The sequence below is a fragment of the Cannabis sativa genome, chromosome 4, assembly GCF_029168945.1.
Source record: "Cannabis sativa cultivar Pink pepper isolate KNU-18-1 chromosome 4, ASM2916894v1, whole genome shotgun sequence".
Lineage (NCBI taxonomy): Eukaryota > Viridiplantae > Streptophyta > Magnoliopsida > Rosales > Cannabaceae > Cannabis > Cannabis sativa.
In genome coordinates this window covers 4,923,501-4,940,556 of record NC_083604.1, presented here as the reverse complement: position 1 = coordinate 4,940,556, position 17,056 = coordinate 4,923,501, and the positions used below count along the sequence as shown (strand labels likewise).

At 36.8% G+C, this 17,056-nt stretch overlaps 2 protein-coding genes and 1 pseudogene across 2 annotated transcripts; 2 read left to right on the top strand and 1 right to left on the bottom strand.

The window, feature by feature from the left end:
* Positions 1-758: 758 nt before the first annotated feature.
* Positions 759-3,866, top strand: LOC115714768 (lysM domain receptor-like kinase 3). The gene is made up of 10 exons (XM_030643523.2): positions 759-1,444; positions 1,652-1,855; positions 1,938-2,068; positions 2,134-2,223; positions 2,298-2,403; positions 2,518-2,669; positions 2,957-3,054; positions 3,135-3,273; positions 3,353-3,451; positions 3,533-3,866. Exons 1-10 carry the CDS (start codon positions 778-780, stop codon positions 3,695-3,697), a joined length of 1,851 nt encoding a protein of 616 aa, XP_030499383.2. The 5' UTR covers positions 759-777; the 3' UTR covers positions 3,698-3,866.
* A 441-nt stretch (positions 3,867-4,307) lies between these two features.
* LOC115714027 (AP-1 complex subunit mu-2) lies at positions 4,308-8,125 on the top strand. The gene is made up of 11 exons (XM_030642539.2): positions 4,308-4,932; positions 5,123-5,269; positions 5,354-5,416; positions 5,803-5,979; positions 6,062-6,165; positions 6,489-6,596; positions 6,711-6,807; positions 6,888-6,985; positions 7,160-7,301; positions 7,394-7,516; positions 7,667-8,125. The coding sequence occupies exons 1-11, from the start codon at positions 4,804-4,806 to the stop codon at positions 7,763-7,765; spliced, it is 1,287 nt and encodes a 428-aa protein (XP_030498399.2). The 5' UTR covers positions 4,308-4,803; the 3' UTR covers positions 7,766-8,125.
* Positions 8,126-14,133: 6,008 nt separating this feature from the next.
* LOC133037585 (small nucleolar RNA R71) lies at positions 14,134-14,228 on the bottom strand (annotated as a pseudogene).
* Positions 14,229-17,056: the final 2,828 nt, after the last annotated feature.

The following is a 17,056-nucleotide window of genomic DNA, read 5'->3' as shown; positions in this document are numbered from 1 at the left end:
AAATTAATATATATTTATATATATAAGTCATTTGAAAACTACTTATATACATTTTAAAAAAATTGTTTGACAAAATATATTTCTTATGAGAGAAAATATAAATATCCATTAAAAGGTAAATCAGACAATAATAACATCATTTTGATACATGGATGTTTGCTAACACTTTTATTTAAAATTTGTGTTTTTAAAAAATAAAAATACATTCTATAACTACTTTTGTTTTTTAATTTTAAAAACAAAAAATAAAAGTGTATTCTATAATTTTTATTTTTTGATTTTATTTAAGTCGGGTCCAGATCTGAGTCTGGAGTCGGGACTGTGGTTCAGGATTAGGACTGGGGTCAGAGTCCGGATCCCAAGGTACAAGTTGAGGTCGGAGTCCAAAATATTAATTAAGAAAAAAAAACTGCTTAAAACAATTGAAAGTAATTTTTTTTTGTTTTTATAATTTTTAAAATTTTGATTCTTAATTAAAAAAATTAAAAACTAAAAACAGTTTTATACAACACGTTTTTAGAAAATATTTTTATTTTTCTAATTAAAAGAACAGAAAACTAATTAAAAAAGTGTTATCAAACGCACTCTAAATTTATTACCATTTTCTTTCCTCAAGGACTAAATAAACAAATGGTGAAAACTCAAAAGGATATTTATACTAAAATCCAGCAAAAACAAACAAACGAAACAGCTATGACAAAGAGAACAAAATATGTTGTGTAACTAACTCCAACATTGCCATTTACTTCATTGTGTTCTTCATTCAATATTGTCATCATGGCAATAATGGCCTCATACCATATTCTCCTTCCTTATTTTTTCCTTATGTTTACTAATTTTCATGGAGTTTTTCCACAACCAGTGAATGTCACAACTTCTATTATGAACCCTTTTAATTGCTCTGCCAAAATCAAGACCTGTAATGCTTTATTGTATTACAACAATGAAGGTATAACAAAGGAAGAAGTTGCTACTTATTACCATGTCAATGCATCATCTCAAATAAAGTCTATAATTCATGGTAATAATAAAGAAGATTACCTCATAAGTGTACCTTGTTCTTGCTCATCCATGTATGGAAATAACAGCTATTTTTACAACACAACCTATAAAGTGAAGTTAGGAGACACTTTTCAGAATGTTTCAACTAAGTATTATAGTGGGCAAGGTTGGAGATTTGAGGAAGAGGATAAATCTTTCAAACCTGATAATGATTATACCATGCATCTTCTTTGTGGGTGTTTAGAAAGTGATTCACAAATTGTGGTGACATACACAGTTCAGGATCATGATACATTATCAAGTATTGCAACTCTTTTGTCAGCCAAATTTGATGACTTGGTGGGATTGAATGGAAATTTGACTCAAAACCCAGATTTCATTAAAGAAGGTTGGGTCTTGTTTGTCCCCATGGAGAAAAATGGAATCATAATATCTAAGACAGGTGACCTCTTTTTCTATACTAGTTACCAATATACAATCTTAGTCTATAATGTAGTTCTTTTTTTATATTCATCTGTAATTCTTCTATTTTCGGAGAGTTATTAATAATTTTGGGAATCCTCTCGACACTAGAAGATATTTTCATATTTTTTTTTTCTGTACATAATTCTTGATGCAATTTCGGTTTCTTTTGCCCATTCTTCATCAGGTATGAGAGAGAAGTGGAAAATAATAACTGGGATATTAGCAAGTGTTACATTTCTTTCAATAGCTACAATGATTGTAATTCTTTTCAGAAAAAAAAGAATCCAACAAAAGAATGTGGAAGATCCAAAAGGTCTAGCCAAAATTCTCAATGCTAAGAAATCCTTTTCCTTGCAGAACCCTTTCATTCCTAAAGAAAATTTAGAAGGTCAGATAAAATTTAGTTATGACAAGAAAAACAAACTTTTCATTATGGTTTTGTAAATCATGCAATTGTACATGTGTGACAGATTTTGATTCAGAAAAACCTGTAGTATTTAGTCTTGAAGAGATAGAAGAGGCGACCGGAAACTTTGATGAGAGTAGAAAAGTAGGAGAGGGTGGATATGGTAGTGTGTATTTTGGCATCTTGAGAAATAAGGTATGGAAACTTTTGTTTTTTTGGTTAGTCAATGGAATTGGTTTTCTTAAATGTTTCAACTTCAGGAGGTTGCCATAAAAAAGATGAGATCGAATAAATCGAAGGAGTTCTTTGCTGAGCTGAAGGTCTTATGCAGAGTCCATCACATAAACGTTGTGAGTAAACAAATTAGCTATCTAAAACAAAAGATTTGAATGAAAAACATTGAGGAGTTTGTGTTTTTTTTTAGGTGGAGCTTTTGGGATATGCTAGTGGAGATGACCATCTTTACTTAGCTTACGAGTATGTTAGGAATGGATCACTAAGTGAGCATCTTCATGATCCATTACTGAAAGGTATTTCAAGTAACATTACTCAATTCAGACTCAAAAAAATCAGTATTTGTGTTCTATTCCAACTTGTTATAATGATATTGTTGATTGAGTTTGGAGTTGTGCTATTGAAAAAAGGTCACCAACCACTGTCTTGGTCTGCAAGAGCACAGATTGCACTTGGGGCTGCAAAGGGTATCGAGTACATTCATGATCATACAAAAGAACGGTATGTGCACCGCGACATAAAGACAACTAACATTCTTCTAGATGAGGGTCTCAAAGCTAAGGTACCTAAAACATGTTCTTACATAACACTTTTATGATAATGTTAGGTTGTGGACATTGTCCCACGTAGAATAAATGATAGAGAATTGAGTCATATACAAGAATATGAGTTACTCCACTCATTGCCAATTAGTTTTGAGATGGAACCTCATAATTCTCAACATGGTATCAGAGCCATATCTTTTGCGGGAATTGAGTCATATATAAGAACATGGACTACTCCACTCATTGCCAAAGCTTGGATTGGATGCTGATTTTGAATAGACTAAGACTCGTCTGTTTTCAACAGATAGCTGATTTTGGATTGGCAAAGCTTGTTGGAGGAGCCAATGAAGATGATCTAATCGCGACTCGATTGGTTGGAACACCAGGCTACCTTCCTCCAGAGTAATAAGTTCAACATTATTTTTCATTTTTCAATTACAAGATGTGGTTTTGTTACTCACATTTATAAATCTTTTGATAAGATCGGTGAAGGAGTTCCAAATAACACCTAAGACAGATGTTTTCGCATTTGGTGTGGTACTAGCAGAGCTAATCACAGGGCAACGTGCACTAATCCGTAACAATAGAGAGCCTAACAAGATGAAATCTTTGATTACAGTAGTAAGTTATGAAAGAAATAAAATCATTTTCAAGATTGGTTTTTTTTTTTATGTGTTTTTGATTTGCACCATCTGATCAGGTTAAGACAATATTCCAAGATGAAGATCCAGAGTCAGCTTTAGAAGCTGAAATAGATGGAAATCTTCGTGGCAGCTACCCTTTTGAGGAAATCTTCAAAGTTAATCATTTTGACTCTAAAAATCTCATTTTTAACATATCAAAGTTAATCCCAACTCATTTATATAAACTTGTTGTGCAGATGGGTGAAATTGCAGAGTCTTGCTTAGAAGAAGAAGCAGTGGACAGACCAGAGATGAGAGAGATCGTGGTGAAGCTGTCTCAAATCATGATGTCATCAACAGAGTGGGAAGCATCACTTGGAGGGAATAGCCAGGTCTTTAGTGGGGTATTTACTGGCAGATGAAGACATATATGATACATTGCATACATCAAAATACTATTAATATTATGCCACCTCTCTCTAATTGTAAGCTACTTCTTCTAAATTTAATGCTTAGTTTTTTGAGTTGATTTAGAATTTTACAAAGTCAATCTCAAATATATCTGTAAAAATAAAAGTAAAGAACTTGTACATAATATTTTGTGTGATTAAACAGTTGAATTTCTAGTAATGAGTGGAGGCATGCATGAGTTTCTAATTCTGTACAAAGATTTGTTTTCAAAACTTGGAAGATTTAGAGCATAACTATCTAATGTTTTGGGTTTCTAATTGACCCGAACACTAGCACCTAACACTACTGTAGCGTGGCGTTTATAATTAGTTAACAATATTCTTGACAAATTATTAAATTAAATTACATAAAATTTAATACTTAACTTGGCGTAAAATAATATTAAGCACCAATAATATTTTTTTTAAAAAAAGCGGGAATTTATGGTGTCCTTATATATGTGTAGTGTACACAAATTTACAAACTAATTTTGTTGGGACGAAGTTACACTTTTAAGTTTTAAGAACGTTGAGTAGTTTTTACTACTATAAATGTTCAATGAGTTTGTTTTGTAGTTATGTGGCAAATCAAAATATTATTATTATTCCAGGTAGTATGAGAACATGGCTACAGATGGAGCAAGAAAATTCCTACATTCTTCTTAATTTGTGTGTGGATTTTTATTTTTTTCATTTCCCGTCCAAAACGACAAATAAAAAAATAAATATTGACGAATAAAAGAAAACGGTGTCGTATTATTTCAGAATGAATAAAACGGCGTCGTTAGGAGAGTTTATGGTCTGCAGCTGACCGTAGAAGCAAAAATATTCACCGCGAACCGTGAAAAGGTTCGTTGCTACTTTGCTCTCCATTATCGTTTCGAAGAGCCATAGAGAGAGAGAGAGAGAGAGAGAGAGAGATCGTTGTTCGGGGAAAGAGTTAAGAGAGAGAGAGAGATCAGATCGATATGACGTCATGTTAATGGCGGACTAACTTCTACAGCCTGCTACCTTCAGATCTCATTGATCTCCGAAAACTGATCTGATTGGTAGAAAGATTTGCCAAAAGAGTCAGTAAGATGGCAGGAGCTGTCTCCGCGCTCTTCCTTCTCGACATTAAAGGCCGTGTTTTGATCTGGCGTGACTATCGCGGCGATGTTACAGCTGTTCAGGCTGAGCGCTTCTTTTCCAAGCTCATCGAGAAAGAGGTTTTAATTCCTGCTTAATTTGCAATTTTCTTTTCGTTCTTTCTGAATTAGATCCAAACAGATTGTTTATGGTTTAATTGTAAAATTGGTTTACTTGCTGAGTGAACGAGTTAGAGTTTTGAGTTGTGGAGATTCTATTTTTGTTTAGTTTGCGTTGCGAGTATTGATTTGATCTGGTCATGATGTTCAGGGTGATCCGGAGTCTCAGGATCCAGTTGCTTACGATAATGGCGTATCCTACATGTTTATACAGCATAACAATGTCTACTTAATGACGGCGTCTAGGCAGAACTGCAATGCTGCTAGCCTTCTCTTTTTTCTACACCGTGTAGTTGATGTAAGAACTATTGGTATTTAGAATCTCAATGGTTTAGGTTTTGCATTGAAATTGAATGTTGCTTTGCTCTATTTTCATTTGCAGGTGTTTAAGCATTATTTTGAAGAGTTGGAAGAGGAATCACTTAGGGATAACTTTGTGGTTGTGGTAAGTGGATATTTGAATTGTTGATTTTGCTTTATTGTAATTGGATAGATTCATGGTTGAGAGAGGCAGAGAACTGTAGAATATCAAATTAAACCAAAACAATGGGAAACAGTTGTGGCTAGACTTTTCGACCTATCCGTCATAGAAATTCTCTCTATTTTCAATTAAATTATGTTCTAACCATTGGCCTAGCGGATGCCCCATATGGGTAATTTTATATTAAATTTGCAACTTATTGAACCATGGGAACAAACTAGGGGCTAGACTAGACATTTGACATACTCATTGGTGAATTCAATACTTGATTTGCAATTGAGCTGATGATTTGTCATCTAAGTAGATTTTCTGTTTGATTTAATTGACCCAGTGATTTTTCCTGTTTGCAGTATGAGTTGCTTGATGAAATTATGGACTTTGGTTACCCTCAGTACACAGAAGCAAAGATTCTTAGCGAATTTATCAAGACGGATGCTTATAGAATGGAAGTGAATCAAAGACCTCCAATGGCGGTCACAAATGCTGTGTCTTGGCGCAGTGAAGGAATACAATACAAGAAAAATGAAGTATGTCTTCTTCTCTTCCCCCTTAAAAGAGTGATTTGTTTTAAGCCTCTGGACCCACTGGATAAAAGTACTTATTTAACAGGTTTTCTTGGATGTGGTGGAGAGCGTGAATATCCTTGTAAACAGCAACGGACAAATAGTAAGGTCCGATGTTGTTGGGGCATTGAAGATGAGAACGTATTTGACGTGAGTTGGCATTGTCATTTGGGATTAATTTTTCTTTTGCTGGTAAATGTTGTCTGCTGATTTTCTTAACCTTTAAGGCATCGGTTTATATCGTCTGTGTGAACTCTTTAGGGAGCTTGCACTAATGATTGATGACTTAATGGATGCTAGTTCTACTTGACTTTCCACTGATTCAACAAATTAACTTAGGAATCTAAAATTTAACTATTTCTCAGTTTTCTGACAGGACACTATTATGTACTTGAGACAATGTATATTATTTTTTTTTTTATCAAGTTTTCTGTTTTTACCCTTGGTTTATAGCTGAAATAAACTGGTTGCAGTGGTATGCCAGAATGTAAGCTTGGCCTTAACGATCGAGTGCTTTTAGAGGCACAAGGTAGAGCAACAAAGGGAAAGGCCATTGATTTGGAAGACATCAAATTTCATCAGTATGCTGCTTTAACTTGTTTCTCTAATTGAAGTCCATTTTTGTCGATATAAGTGTATTAGATTCTAAAATTGATGGTTTTATGCAAATCCTCACACTTAAAATTCTGCTTTAGGTGCGTGCGTTTGGCTCGGTTTGAAAATGACCGGACAATATCCTTTATACCACCAGATGGTGCTTTTGATCTCATGAACTATAGACTTAATACCCAGGTTTGACTCATGCTTTCTTTTACCTTGTTATGATTTTTTGGTTTAAACAACTTTATGAATTTTACTATTTTCAATTTCAGGTAAAGCCCTTGATATGGGTTGAAGCTCAAGTTGAAAGGCATTCAAAGAGTCGTGTTGAGATGACGGTTAAAGCTAGGAGCCAGTTCAAGGAGCGTAGGTACTTTCTGTATATCTAGTTTATTATTTGAACCAGGCTGGAACTTGTGCTCTGGTTTTCTTCTTACTCATATCTCTAGTTAGTCTAATTGCACTATGTTATATCAAATTAATAATCTGAAAAAAATAAAACAAAACAAAACTCTTAAGTCATCTATTAATTGCAATCCTACAGCACTGCTACCAACGTTGAGATAGAGCTGCCTGTGCCTTATGATGCTACGAATCCAGAAGTTCGGACGTCAATGGGGTCTGCAGCATACGCACCAGAAAGCGATGCATTGGTTTGGAAAATAAAATCTTTTCCTGGTGGCAAGGTACACAGATTGTGGTTTCCTGTAACAATCTGCGACTAATTTGTTATTTTTATATGTATTCCATATTAATTTTTTGAATCCAACATATTTAGGAGTACATGTTGAGAGCAGAGTTTCGTCTTCCTACCATAACAGCAGAAGAGGCTGCTCCTGAGAGAAAGGCTCCTATTCGGGTCAAATTTGAGATTCCATATTTTACTGTTTCTGGAATTCAGGTATGCATTATAGTCCTTGATTCTGGTCACTAATATTATATGGAGATGCTTTATTGAAAATCTTAAGGTTGTATGCAAATGCGAGACTGAAACTTTCATGCACACATTTGTTCAGCATGCAATTTTGTGAATATGACTGGCTTTTTGCAGGTTCGCTATTTGAAGATCATTGAAAAAAGTGGATACCAAGCTCTTCCATGGGTGAGATACATAACAATGGCTGGCGAGTATGAACTTCGACTTATATAAACCCGTTCCCAAACCAAATTCACAGCTAATCTTTAATTGTCGAAAGATTGGGACTCCCATGCATGAATGAAATCAGCAAGAAATTCACTCTGTTTTGAGAGCAATATTTGTGCTCGGCCTTGCGCTGACTGTTATCACGATTTCTGTCTTCTATTAGTAGCTTTTAACCTTATTTTTCTGAAAAATAGCTTTTTTCTGTGTATTAAACTGTGAATCAATCATTCTTTTTTTTTTCAGCATTGTGAAAATTCATTAAAATTTTATGTTTTTTTGGTTCAAAGCAGTTGAATATTTATGTATTTTCTTTGTACATGTTACATTACAGACATATAATCATGACTCCAGTTTCTATTTCACCAATAACTAATTCCTGTCAAATTAATTGTTTATGGGCAGTCTAATTAATCCCTTATTCAAATAAACAACTTACCATATTTAAAATTAAGTTTCTAAAACTCTTGATTACATAATGGAACTTTATCTATATATTATAACTAGGAATCATAGTGTGATTAATGAGCTAAGACTTTTATTTATACACCTTTGATTCAGAACAAAGGAGAAATTCTGTTACAATAGAATTTGTAACAGTTGGCACAAGAGTACAACGACACTATCTACAACCTAAACTAAATTTCTACCCAGAGTCAAGTTGTTGGTTATCAATCTTCCTCAAACAAAAAGTGGTATTTACAACTTTGAGTTTAGTTTTGAGATACAAAAATCAATCTTTAAGCAAGTATTAAGTTAGAATGTCGGCCACTTGGTCAACTATGGCACAAAATGAACTGAAAGTGTATTTTTCAGAATTTGATCACGAACAAAGTGCTAATCGATCTCAATGTTCTTACACCATGCATGGAACCTCTTGATTATCAACCTAAACTATAGGAACATCAGTAAGAGTGGCTTTCAGTTCAGAAAGCAAGGATCGTAACTACATGATTTTAGCAGTGGTATTGGCTAAGGATCGAAATTCTGATTCGGTAGAAGAGCGAGCAACAACTTCCTGCTTCTTAGCAGACCACGAAATGAGATTTAGACCAAAAAAGATAGTATAGCCACCAGTAGAACGCCTGTCATTAATACAACTGGCCCCATTGACATCCGAATAAGCTACAATTGGCACAACAATTGATATTGAGTTCTTGGAGAGGAGTAACTTCTACCACTACGATAACCATCATGATGACCACCTCGAGGAGGAGATGGAGTTGGAGGATAAGGTGGAGGATATACCATTCTGTTAATCACATTCTTGATTCTGTTACTTGATACAGTTAGTTAGTTATTACTGTTTGTATTTTCAGTTTTTCTGTTATCCTCTTGTACCCTTGAATTGCTATATAAATAAAGCTTGAGCTACTCAGTTGAGTAAGGCTCCTAATTCTTTCATTTCTGCTTGTTCTGTTTTCTACTTTCTTTGCTCTGGCTTCTGCCATTTCTACCCTGAAGGTATCTACCTTCTACATGGTATCATCGTCCAATTGACTTGCGTCCATGGAGTCTTCCTCCTCCGATCCTCATACTACGCTTCCTACTCAGAATCTCCAATGGAGTCCCTTCTCCAATTCCCTCTCTTCTTCATTAACCCTAAAGCTCGATCGTCACAATTACCTTTCGTGGAAATCACAAGTGGTTCCTACGGTAATTGGTCACGATCTTGATCATGTGTTGTTCTCCGATGCTTCTCCTCCCCCAACTCTAATCACCGGCGTCGTTAATCCTGAATTCACTCAATGGAAAAAGAGAGATCAGTTACTACTTTCCTGGCTACGATCATCGATGTCCGAACCGGTTCTCGCTTCAGTTGCCACACTGACTTCCTCATACTCTGTTTGGCGCGCCTTGGAACAGAGGTTCTCTAGCGTGACAAAGGCTCGTCTCCTTCAGCTCAAGGGTCAGTTCTCCCAACTCCACAAAGCCAATTTGTCAATCTCTGACTATGTAGACAAGGCTCAGAATCTTGCTGATGCCCTATCGATTGCTGGTTCTCCTGTCACCAATCAAGATTTGGTGTTACAACTCTTAAATGGCTTAGGGCCCGACTACGATCCTGTGGTCTCAGGGATCACGTCTCGAAGCGATTTTCTTTCCTTTGAAGAGGTTCAAGCTCTTCTTCTCTCTCACGAGACTAGGCTTGAACATCACCACTCAGCAGCTGATCTTTCTATCAAAATGCAAGCTAATCTTGCATTTCAGCAATCAAGAAATGGGAACTCTCATTCCTATGGCCGTGGTATGGATTGTAGCCAACCCAGTGACTCCACTCGCCCTCGCACTTATGGTCGTGGCAACATGAGTAAACTGCTATGTCAAGTCTGCCTTCGAACTAGACACACGGGTGCTGTTTGTCACTATCGCTTCGACAGAAATTGGGTCACTCCCAAATATGGTAACTTCACTCCCCAGGCTCATTTAACTGAATCTGATGTTGTTTATGACCCGCAGGCACATCTCACAACCATGACACCTGATCTTGGTGATGATGAGTCCTGGTACGTGGACACAGGTGCCACAAATCATGTTGCTAATGATACAACTCATCTTGATGTGGCTGCTCCCTACAGAGGAAATGAAACAATGGCAGTGGGTAATGGTAAGAAACTGGTCATTTCTAGCATTGGTCATTCTACTCTTCCCTCCCTAACTCACACTCAATCTTTACATCTAAATTCCATTCTTCATGTTCCTTCTATGAAAAAAAAACCTGATTAGTGTCTCTCAATTAACCACTGATAACGATGTCTTTCTCGAATTTCACAAATCCTGTTGTTTTGTCGAGGACAAGCTCACGGGGAATGTGCTTCTCAAGGGCAAAGCTAAAGGAGGTCTTTACCAGCTTGGTGACCATCCCAATTCATCCCTTCAATGTAATCTTGCAGCAGTGTCTAATAATTCTTTAGAACATTGTACTTGTCAATGTAACAATCTTGCTTCTTGTACTAATCAAGAAATGAATAATAATAATACCACTGCTTCCAGTTTAGCTCAATTTCCTTGTCAAGTTTTTAATGTTTCTAAGTCGATTGATGTCAATAGTTGGCACTGCAAACTTGGCCACCCAGCCAACAATACCTTAGCTAAACTTTTGCCACAACTACCACACACTGGCTCTATGAGCAATTTGCAATTTTGCAAAGCTTGTCACCAAGGCAAAAGCCATAAACTACCCTTCCCCACTTCTCACAGCAGAGCCACTCAACCCTTGGCTCTCATCCACACGGATTTATGGGGTCCATCCCACATAACATCCAAGGACGGGTTCAAGTATTATGTGCTTTTTTTAGATGATTATAGTAGGTATTGTTGGATCTTTCCCTTAACACAAAAAAGCCAAGCCTTTGACGCTTTTATTAGGTTCAAAAGCCTAGTTGAGAAACAATTTCAGTTACCAATTAAGAGTGTTCAAGCCGATTGGGGAGGCGAGTATAGACCATTTGCTCGTTTTTTTGTCTGACCAGGGCATTCATTTCCAGCACCCGTGTCCCAGAACTAGTGAGCAAAATGGACGTGCTGAACGCAAGCATCGTCACATCACAGAAACTGGTTTGACTTTATTAGCACAAGCCGGGCTTGGAATGGAATATTGGTGGCATGCAATGGCCTCAGCTGTTTTTACCATTAACAGACTTCCCACTGTGGTTTTGCAGAATGTTAGCCCATATGAATGTCTGTTTTCAAAAAAACTAGACCTGAACATTCTGAAGCCTTTCGGATGCAGCTGCTTTCCTCACTTACGGGCATATAACTCACATAAAATGGAGCTTAGATCTGAACATTGCTTATTTTTGGGTTACTCTACACATCACAAAGGGTACATTTGTGAACATCCAAATGGCAAAATGTTCATAACAAGACATGTTGTCTTTAATGAATCTCATTTTCCTGGTTCACTCACTACTGCAACAACCTCTCAGGTACATCACTCACACATAAATCCTACTTCTACATTTTATACTACCTCTCATATGACCACTAATACTGTTGTTCCTCCTGTCAACACCACCAACTTGCCATTACAACACGAGGGCACTCCTACTGATGCTAGACATCAAACTACACCAGCAGCCAACACTGTCGATACTTCTCCTATGCCTCAAAATGAGCCTACTACAAATTGTCCACCACTTGTACCTGCCATACATTCACATCTTCCCACTTCCCCAACACTTAATAATCCCACAACTCAATCCACTTCTCTTCTTGCCTCACCAACCCAACCTGTTATTCCCAATCCTGTCACTCGTACTCATGCCATGACAACTCGCTCCCTCAATGGAATTGTTAAACCGAAAGCTTACTTAGCCACAAAATACCCACTGCCCACTGCTCTAATTCCCTCTGAACCCAAAACCACCTCTGCTGCCCTCAAACACCCACAGTGGTCAAAATCCATGAATTGTGAGTTCACTGCCTTGAAGAAAGCTGGAACTTGGTCATTGGTGCCATTGTTAGGCTAAAATTAGTCTAAGATTCGGGTCATATTTCGGTTAGTTTTCACTCTTTGTTTCTAGTTTTAGGGCTATATTACGCTTGATTCTTTTGTTTCAGGTCCTCGGGCATTTAAAGAAAGTATGTACAAGAATTGAGGAAAAACGGGGAAAGAATCGAGAAGAAAAACCAAAATTGGTGTTGCTGCCTATTCCCGTCGCGACGGGGAATTTGCCAGTCGCGACGGGAACTGACAGAAAGTTTCAAAATTCGATCTTTGAACTCCCGTCGCGACGGGGGCTTTGCCAGTCGCGACGGGCACCCAGTGACGGGATTTTTGGGCAGTTTCGTAATTTCACGAATTTAAAAGATGAGAATTGGTTTAAATAGTGAGGGTTCGTGAAAATTGGAGAGTATTCAGAATTGGAACCCTAGAAACAAAGGAGGAGGCTAGAAGAGCGGCTTGTGGCGACCCGAATCGATTGCTTCAACTAGTTTTTTCTCTTCTCTTTAATTTTTCTATGTTCTTTTCTATTTCAATGTTAATTATGGATTTGATTATGGATGTTTTGAACTAAACTCCTATTTAGGGAGAATGATGAATGTTGTTTAAGTTTTCCTAGTTAATGAATAATTGCCATTCCTTCAATCTTGATTGTGAAATTATCTATATTTGTGCTTAATTCCATGTGTAAGCTTGATCACCTTCTACATGTTCTATGATCTCAATTCAAAATCTGAAAAGTGAGAATTGAGAATGCTAAAATTGGATAGTCTAGGTTTTGATGTGAAACGAAAGTATTTACATAGCCTTTGTGACATTTAGATTATTGCTTAATGCTGATTTCATGTTAGTTTAATTAAGAGATTAATTAGAGAGCATGAGATTTAGAACCTAGAAGATCTGAAAAGAGCTAGGTTAATTTATAATCTGTCATTCACTTCAAGAGAAGGATAGCAATTAGACATTAACATTGGTAACTTAACAACAGGATTCGTCTCCCTATTCTCTCATCTTGATTAATATTCACTTGTTTCTTTAAGTTTCTTGAATTTCTTTCTTCTTTTTTTTTAATCAAATACTTTTGATTTGCCAAATAGAATTATAAGTATAGTTTAGTAGTAATTAATCCAATTCCCTGTGGTTCGACCTCACTTGCGTGAGTATACTACTTGATTGCGTGCACTTGCGTAGTAATTAATAATTTTCGCAACAAGTTTTTGGCGCCGTTGCCGGGGAATTGTATAAAGATTAATATTACCCAAAATTATACTAACTTCTACTTTGGTTTATTTTTCTTGCTAATTACTAATCTTTTTCTTGCAATATTTTCTTTATCTATTTCAGGAATCCTAGTGTATGCGCCGTCAAGGACAAGCAGTCATATTACCAGTTGATCCTGAAATCGAGAAAACTTGTAGGAGAAACCGAAAGAACAAGAGGCAAGAAAGAGTTTCAGCAATTGCTGAAACAACAGAAATCATGGCTGCTAATGTGAATGCGAATGTTGTAAATAACGGCAATAATGGTGGTGCCGTGGAAGACCAAGCTAATGGCCGTAGCTTGAGAGATTACATTCTCCCTACTCTGACGGGAGTGCAGTCATGTATCAGGCCACCGGCAGTGGATGCGAATAACTTTGAGATCAAACCTGCCATACTTCAAATGGTGCAGTCTTCAGTTCAGTTTGGTGGCCTCCCTTCTGAAGATCCTAATCTGCATCTCTCTAACTTCATGGAACTTTGTGAGACTTTTAAAGTCAATGGAGTTAGTGATGATGCCATTCGTTTGAGACTGTTTCCATTCTCACTTAGAGAAAGAGCCAAGAGCTGGTTAATCTCCTTGCCACCAAATTCCATAGCAACATGGACAGACTTAGCAACTAAATTTATGTCTAAGTTCTTTCCCCCAAGAAAGTCTCGCTAAGTGAGGAGAGATCAACAATTTCTGTCAACAAGAAAATGAGTCTCTCTATGAGTCTTGGGAGAGGTTCAAGGACTTAATCAGAAAGTGTCCTCATCATGGTATTGAGAAGTGGATGCTGGTTCATAATTTCTATAACGGGTTGGTTGGTAACACTAGAACCCTGATAGATGCAAAGGCGGTAGTGGAGTCTTTATGAGAAAGAGTGCTAATGAGGCTTATGATCTATTGGAGGAGATGGCTCTAAACAATCAGCAATGGCCAACTGAAAGGAGTCAAACTAAGAAGGTAGCTGGTGTGCTAGAGGTGGATGCCATTACAAAGCTGACAGCTCAGGTTGAGGCCCTAACAAAGCTGATCGCAGTGCAAGCCAAACAAGCTCAAGTGGTTTGTGAGATATGTGGAGGTCCCCATCACTTTTCTGAGTGTCAGGCAGATGTGGATGATTTGCCAATGGATCAAGCAAAAGCCATTGGAAACTCTTCCCAAAACAATAATTATGGGCACAACCAACAGGGGTTCTACCAGCAGAGAAACCAGCCCCAACAAAACCAACAACAGCTGCGACAACAAAGTTCTAGTGGAGGCTCCACTATCCAAGCTGATTTATTGCTCCAATTCATGATGGAAACTAGAGCCTCTATTAAAACTCTAGAAACTCAAATGGAACAATTGGCTACTCAAGTGGAAAAACAAGCTCAAGGAAATTCGCCTAGCACTAATGATGCAAAAGGAAAAGAGCAATGTAAAGCAATTTCCTTAAGGAGTGGAAAGAAATATGATGGGCCTGAGATGATACAACCAATGGATGAAGAGATTAAAGATCAAACAGCACCAACTCAAGCATCATCAGATAAGAAGATTACTGATAGTCCAGCACCACCACAACAGTCTCCACCAATCAATATTGATCATCATGTGAAAATACCCTATCCTCAAAGACTCCGAAAGACCAATCTAGACAAGCAGTTCACAAAATTTCTAGAGGTCTTTAAAAGATTACACATCAACATTCCTTTTGCTGAAGCCTTGGAACAAATGCCCCGTTATGTGAAGTTCATGAAGGAGATATTGTCTAAGAAGAGAAAATTGGAGGACTATGAAACAGTGGCATTAACTGAGGAGTGTAGCGCCATTTTGCAAAAGAAACTACCGCCCAAGCTTAAAGATCCGGGTAGTTTCAATATTCCATGCTCTATAGGGGGTTCGGTGGAAACTAAAGCTCTATGTGATCTGGGAGCAAGCATTAATCTAATGCCCTTGTCTGTCTTCAAAAGGCTAGGATTGGGAAAAGCAAAGCCCACAACAGTGACTTTACAACTGGCAGATCGTTCTTTGACTCATCCTCGTGGGATAATTGAAGATGTACTGGTGAAGGTTGGTAAGTTTATCTTCCCTGCTGATTTCCTAATTCTTGATATGGAGGAAGATTCAACTATTCCCATTATTTTGGGAAGACCATTCTTAGCCACGGGCCGAGCATTAATAGATGTTCAAAAGGGAGAGTTAAAGTTGAGAGTGCAAGATGAAGAGGTCAATTTTAATGTTTTTGCCCCAACCGACATTCCTACCTGTTGCAAGATTGAGATGGTGAAGGGTTCTTTTGTTAAAGCTGATAAGATGAAAGCAAAACCTAAAGAGCGACTTCGAACGATTCGGCGGCGTTGGAAAAGATTGATGTGTGGTAATTCTGAAGGTAAACTTCCTCTTGTGCAAAACTCAGAAATTAGCAACATTGGTGGTCAATTTTCTTCATTTGGTACAAGGACCCTATTGGATGCAAGAGGTGGACTTGATCCAATTTGAAGTAGTATTGAGGCCAAACCCCTTCTGATGGGGGTTCAGGTAAGTCCTTCTCACCTTGAGTATAATAACACATTGGGGACAATGTCATATTTAGTTTGGGGGGAGAGACTTAAATTTTTTAAATTCTGCACTTTAATTTCTGCATTTTAATTTTCTGTTTTAGTTTTTTTGTTTTAGTTAAATGAGAGACTTAAAATTTTTAAATTCTGCACTTTAATTTCTGCATTTTAATTTTCTGTTTTAGTTTTTTTATTTTAGTTAAGGAATGGCAATAAGCTTGACGATAGTTGTATACTGCTGATTAGTGTGATGTGTTCTGAAATTGTAAAATAACTGTGTGCTTGATTCTGTTAACTTTTTGGATTAGTTTGGATGCTTAGAAACATGTGTTTATCTGCTAATATTCAAGTTGTGAAAATTGTATAATTGTTTTATTATGGTTTGTGGTAAGATTGACAGGATAGCTTAGAACTTGCATGTTTATTCTTTTGAGGCGAAATCCTTGATAGTGTTCAATTGGAATATGATTTAGGCATTTGTTGGATAGTTTGAGCCTTTCAAGCCTACCGTAATAAGATGTATCCATAGTTAACCTTTTGAGCCTAAACCTGTTATGTTTTTCACCCATCGATTTAAAAAAAAATTGCAACCACACTATTAATTTTTCTTCACCATGTTATCCATGATATCATAAGCTACATAATTAGTTTGGGGGAGGAGAAACATTTAGTGTGAGGAAATAGTGAGAGGAAAAAAAAAAACCTGTAAGATTGAGAAGAGGAAAATTTTGTAATTCAATGTCACTGAAAAAAAAAATGAAATATGATGAAAAAAAAAACACAATAAAAAGTAAAAATATGTGTGAAAAAAAAAAATTCAGTGATGTTGAAAAATAATAGAGATGTCTTCTATCAATCTTGGTGAATTCGGGAATATTATGGGATCTTAGAAGAAAGAAAAGTAAGAAGCTTGTGGGTTCTGTTTGTGTGCTTATGATATCTTGAGCCAAAAATTGTCTTTTGCCTATCCCTGAATATCTGAGCCATACTACCTAAAGCCTTGAAAAGACCTAATGATTCCAAAGAATACTGTCAACATTAGTGGAGAAAGGTAAGCATGCAAGCTTA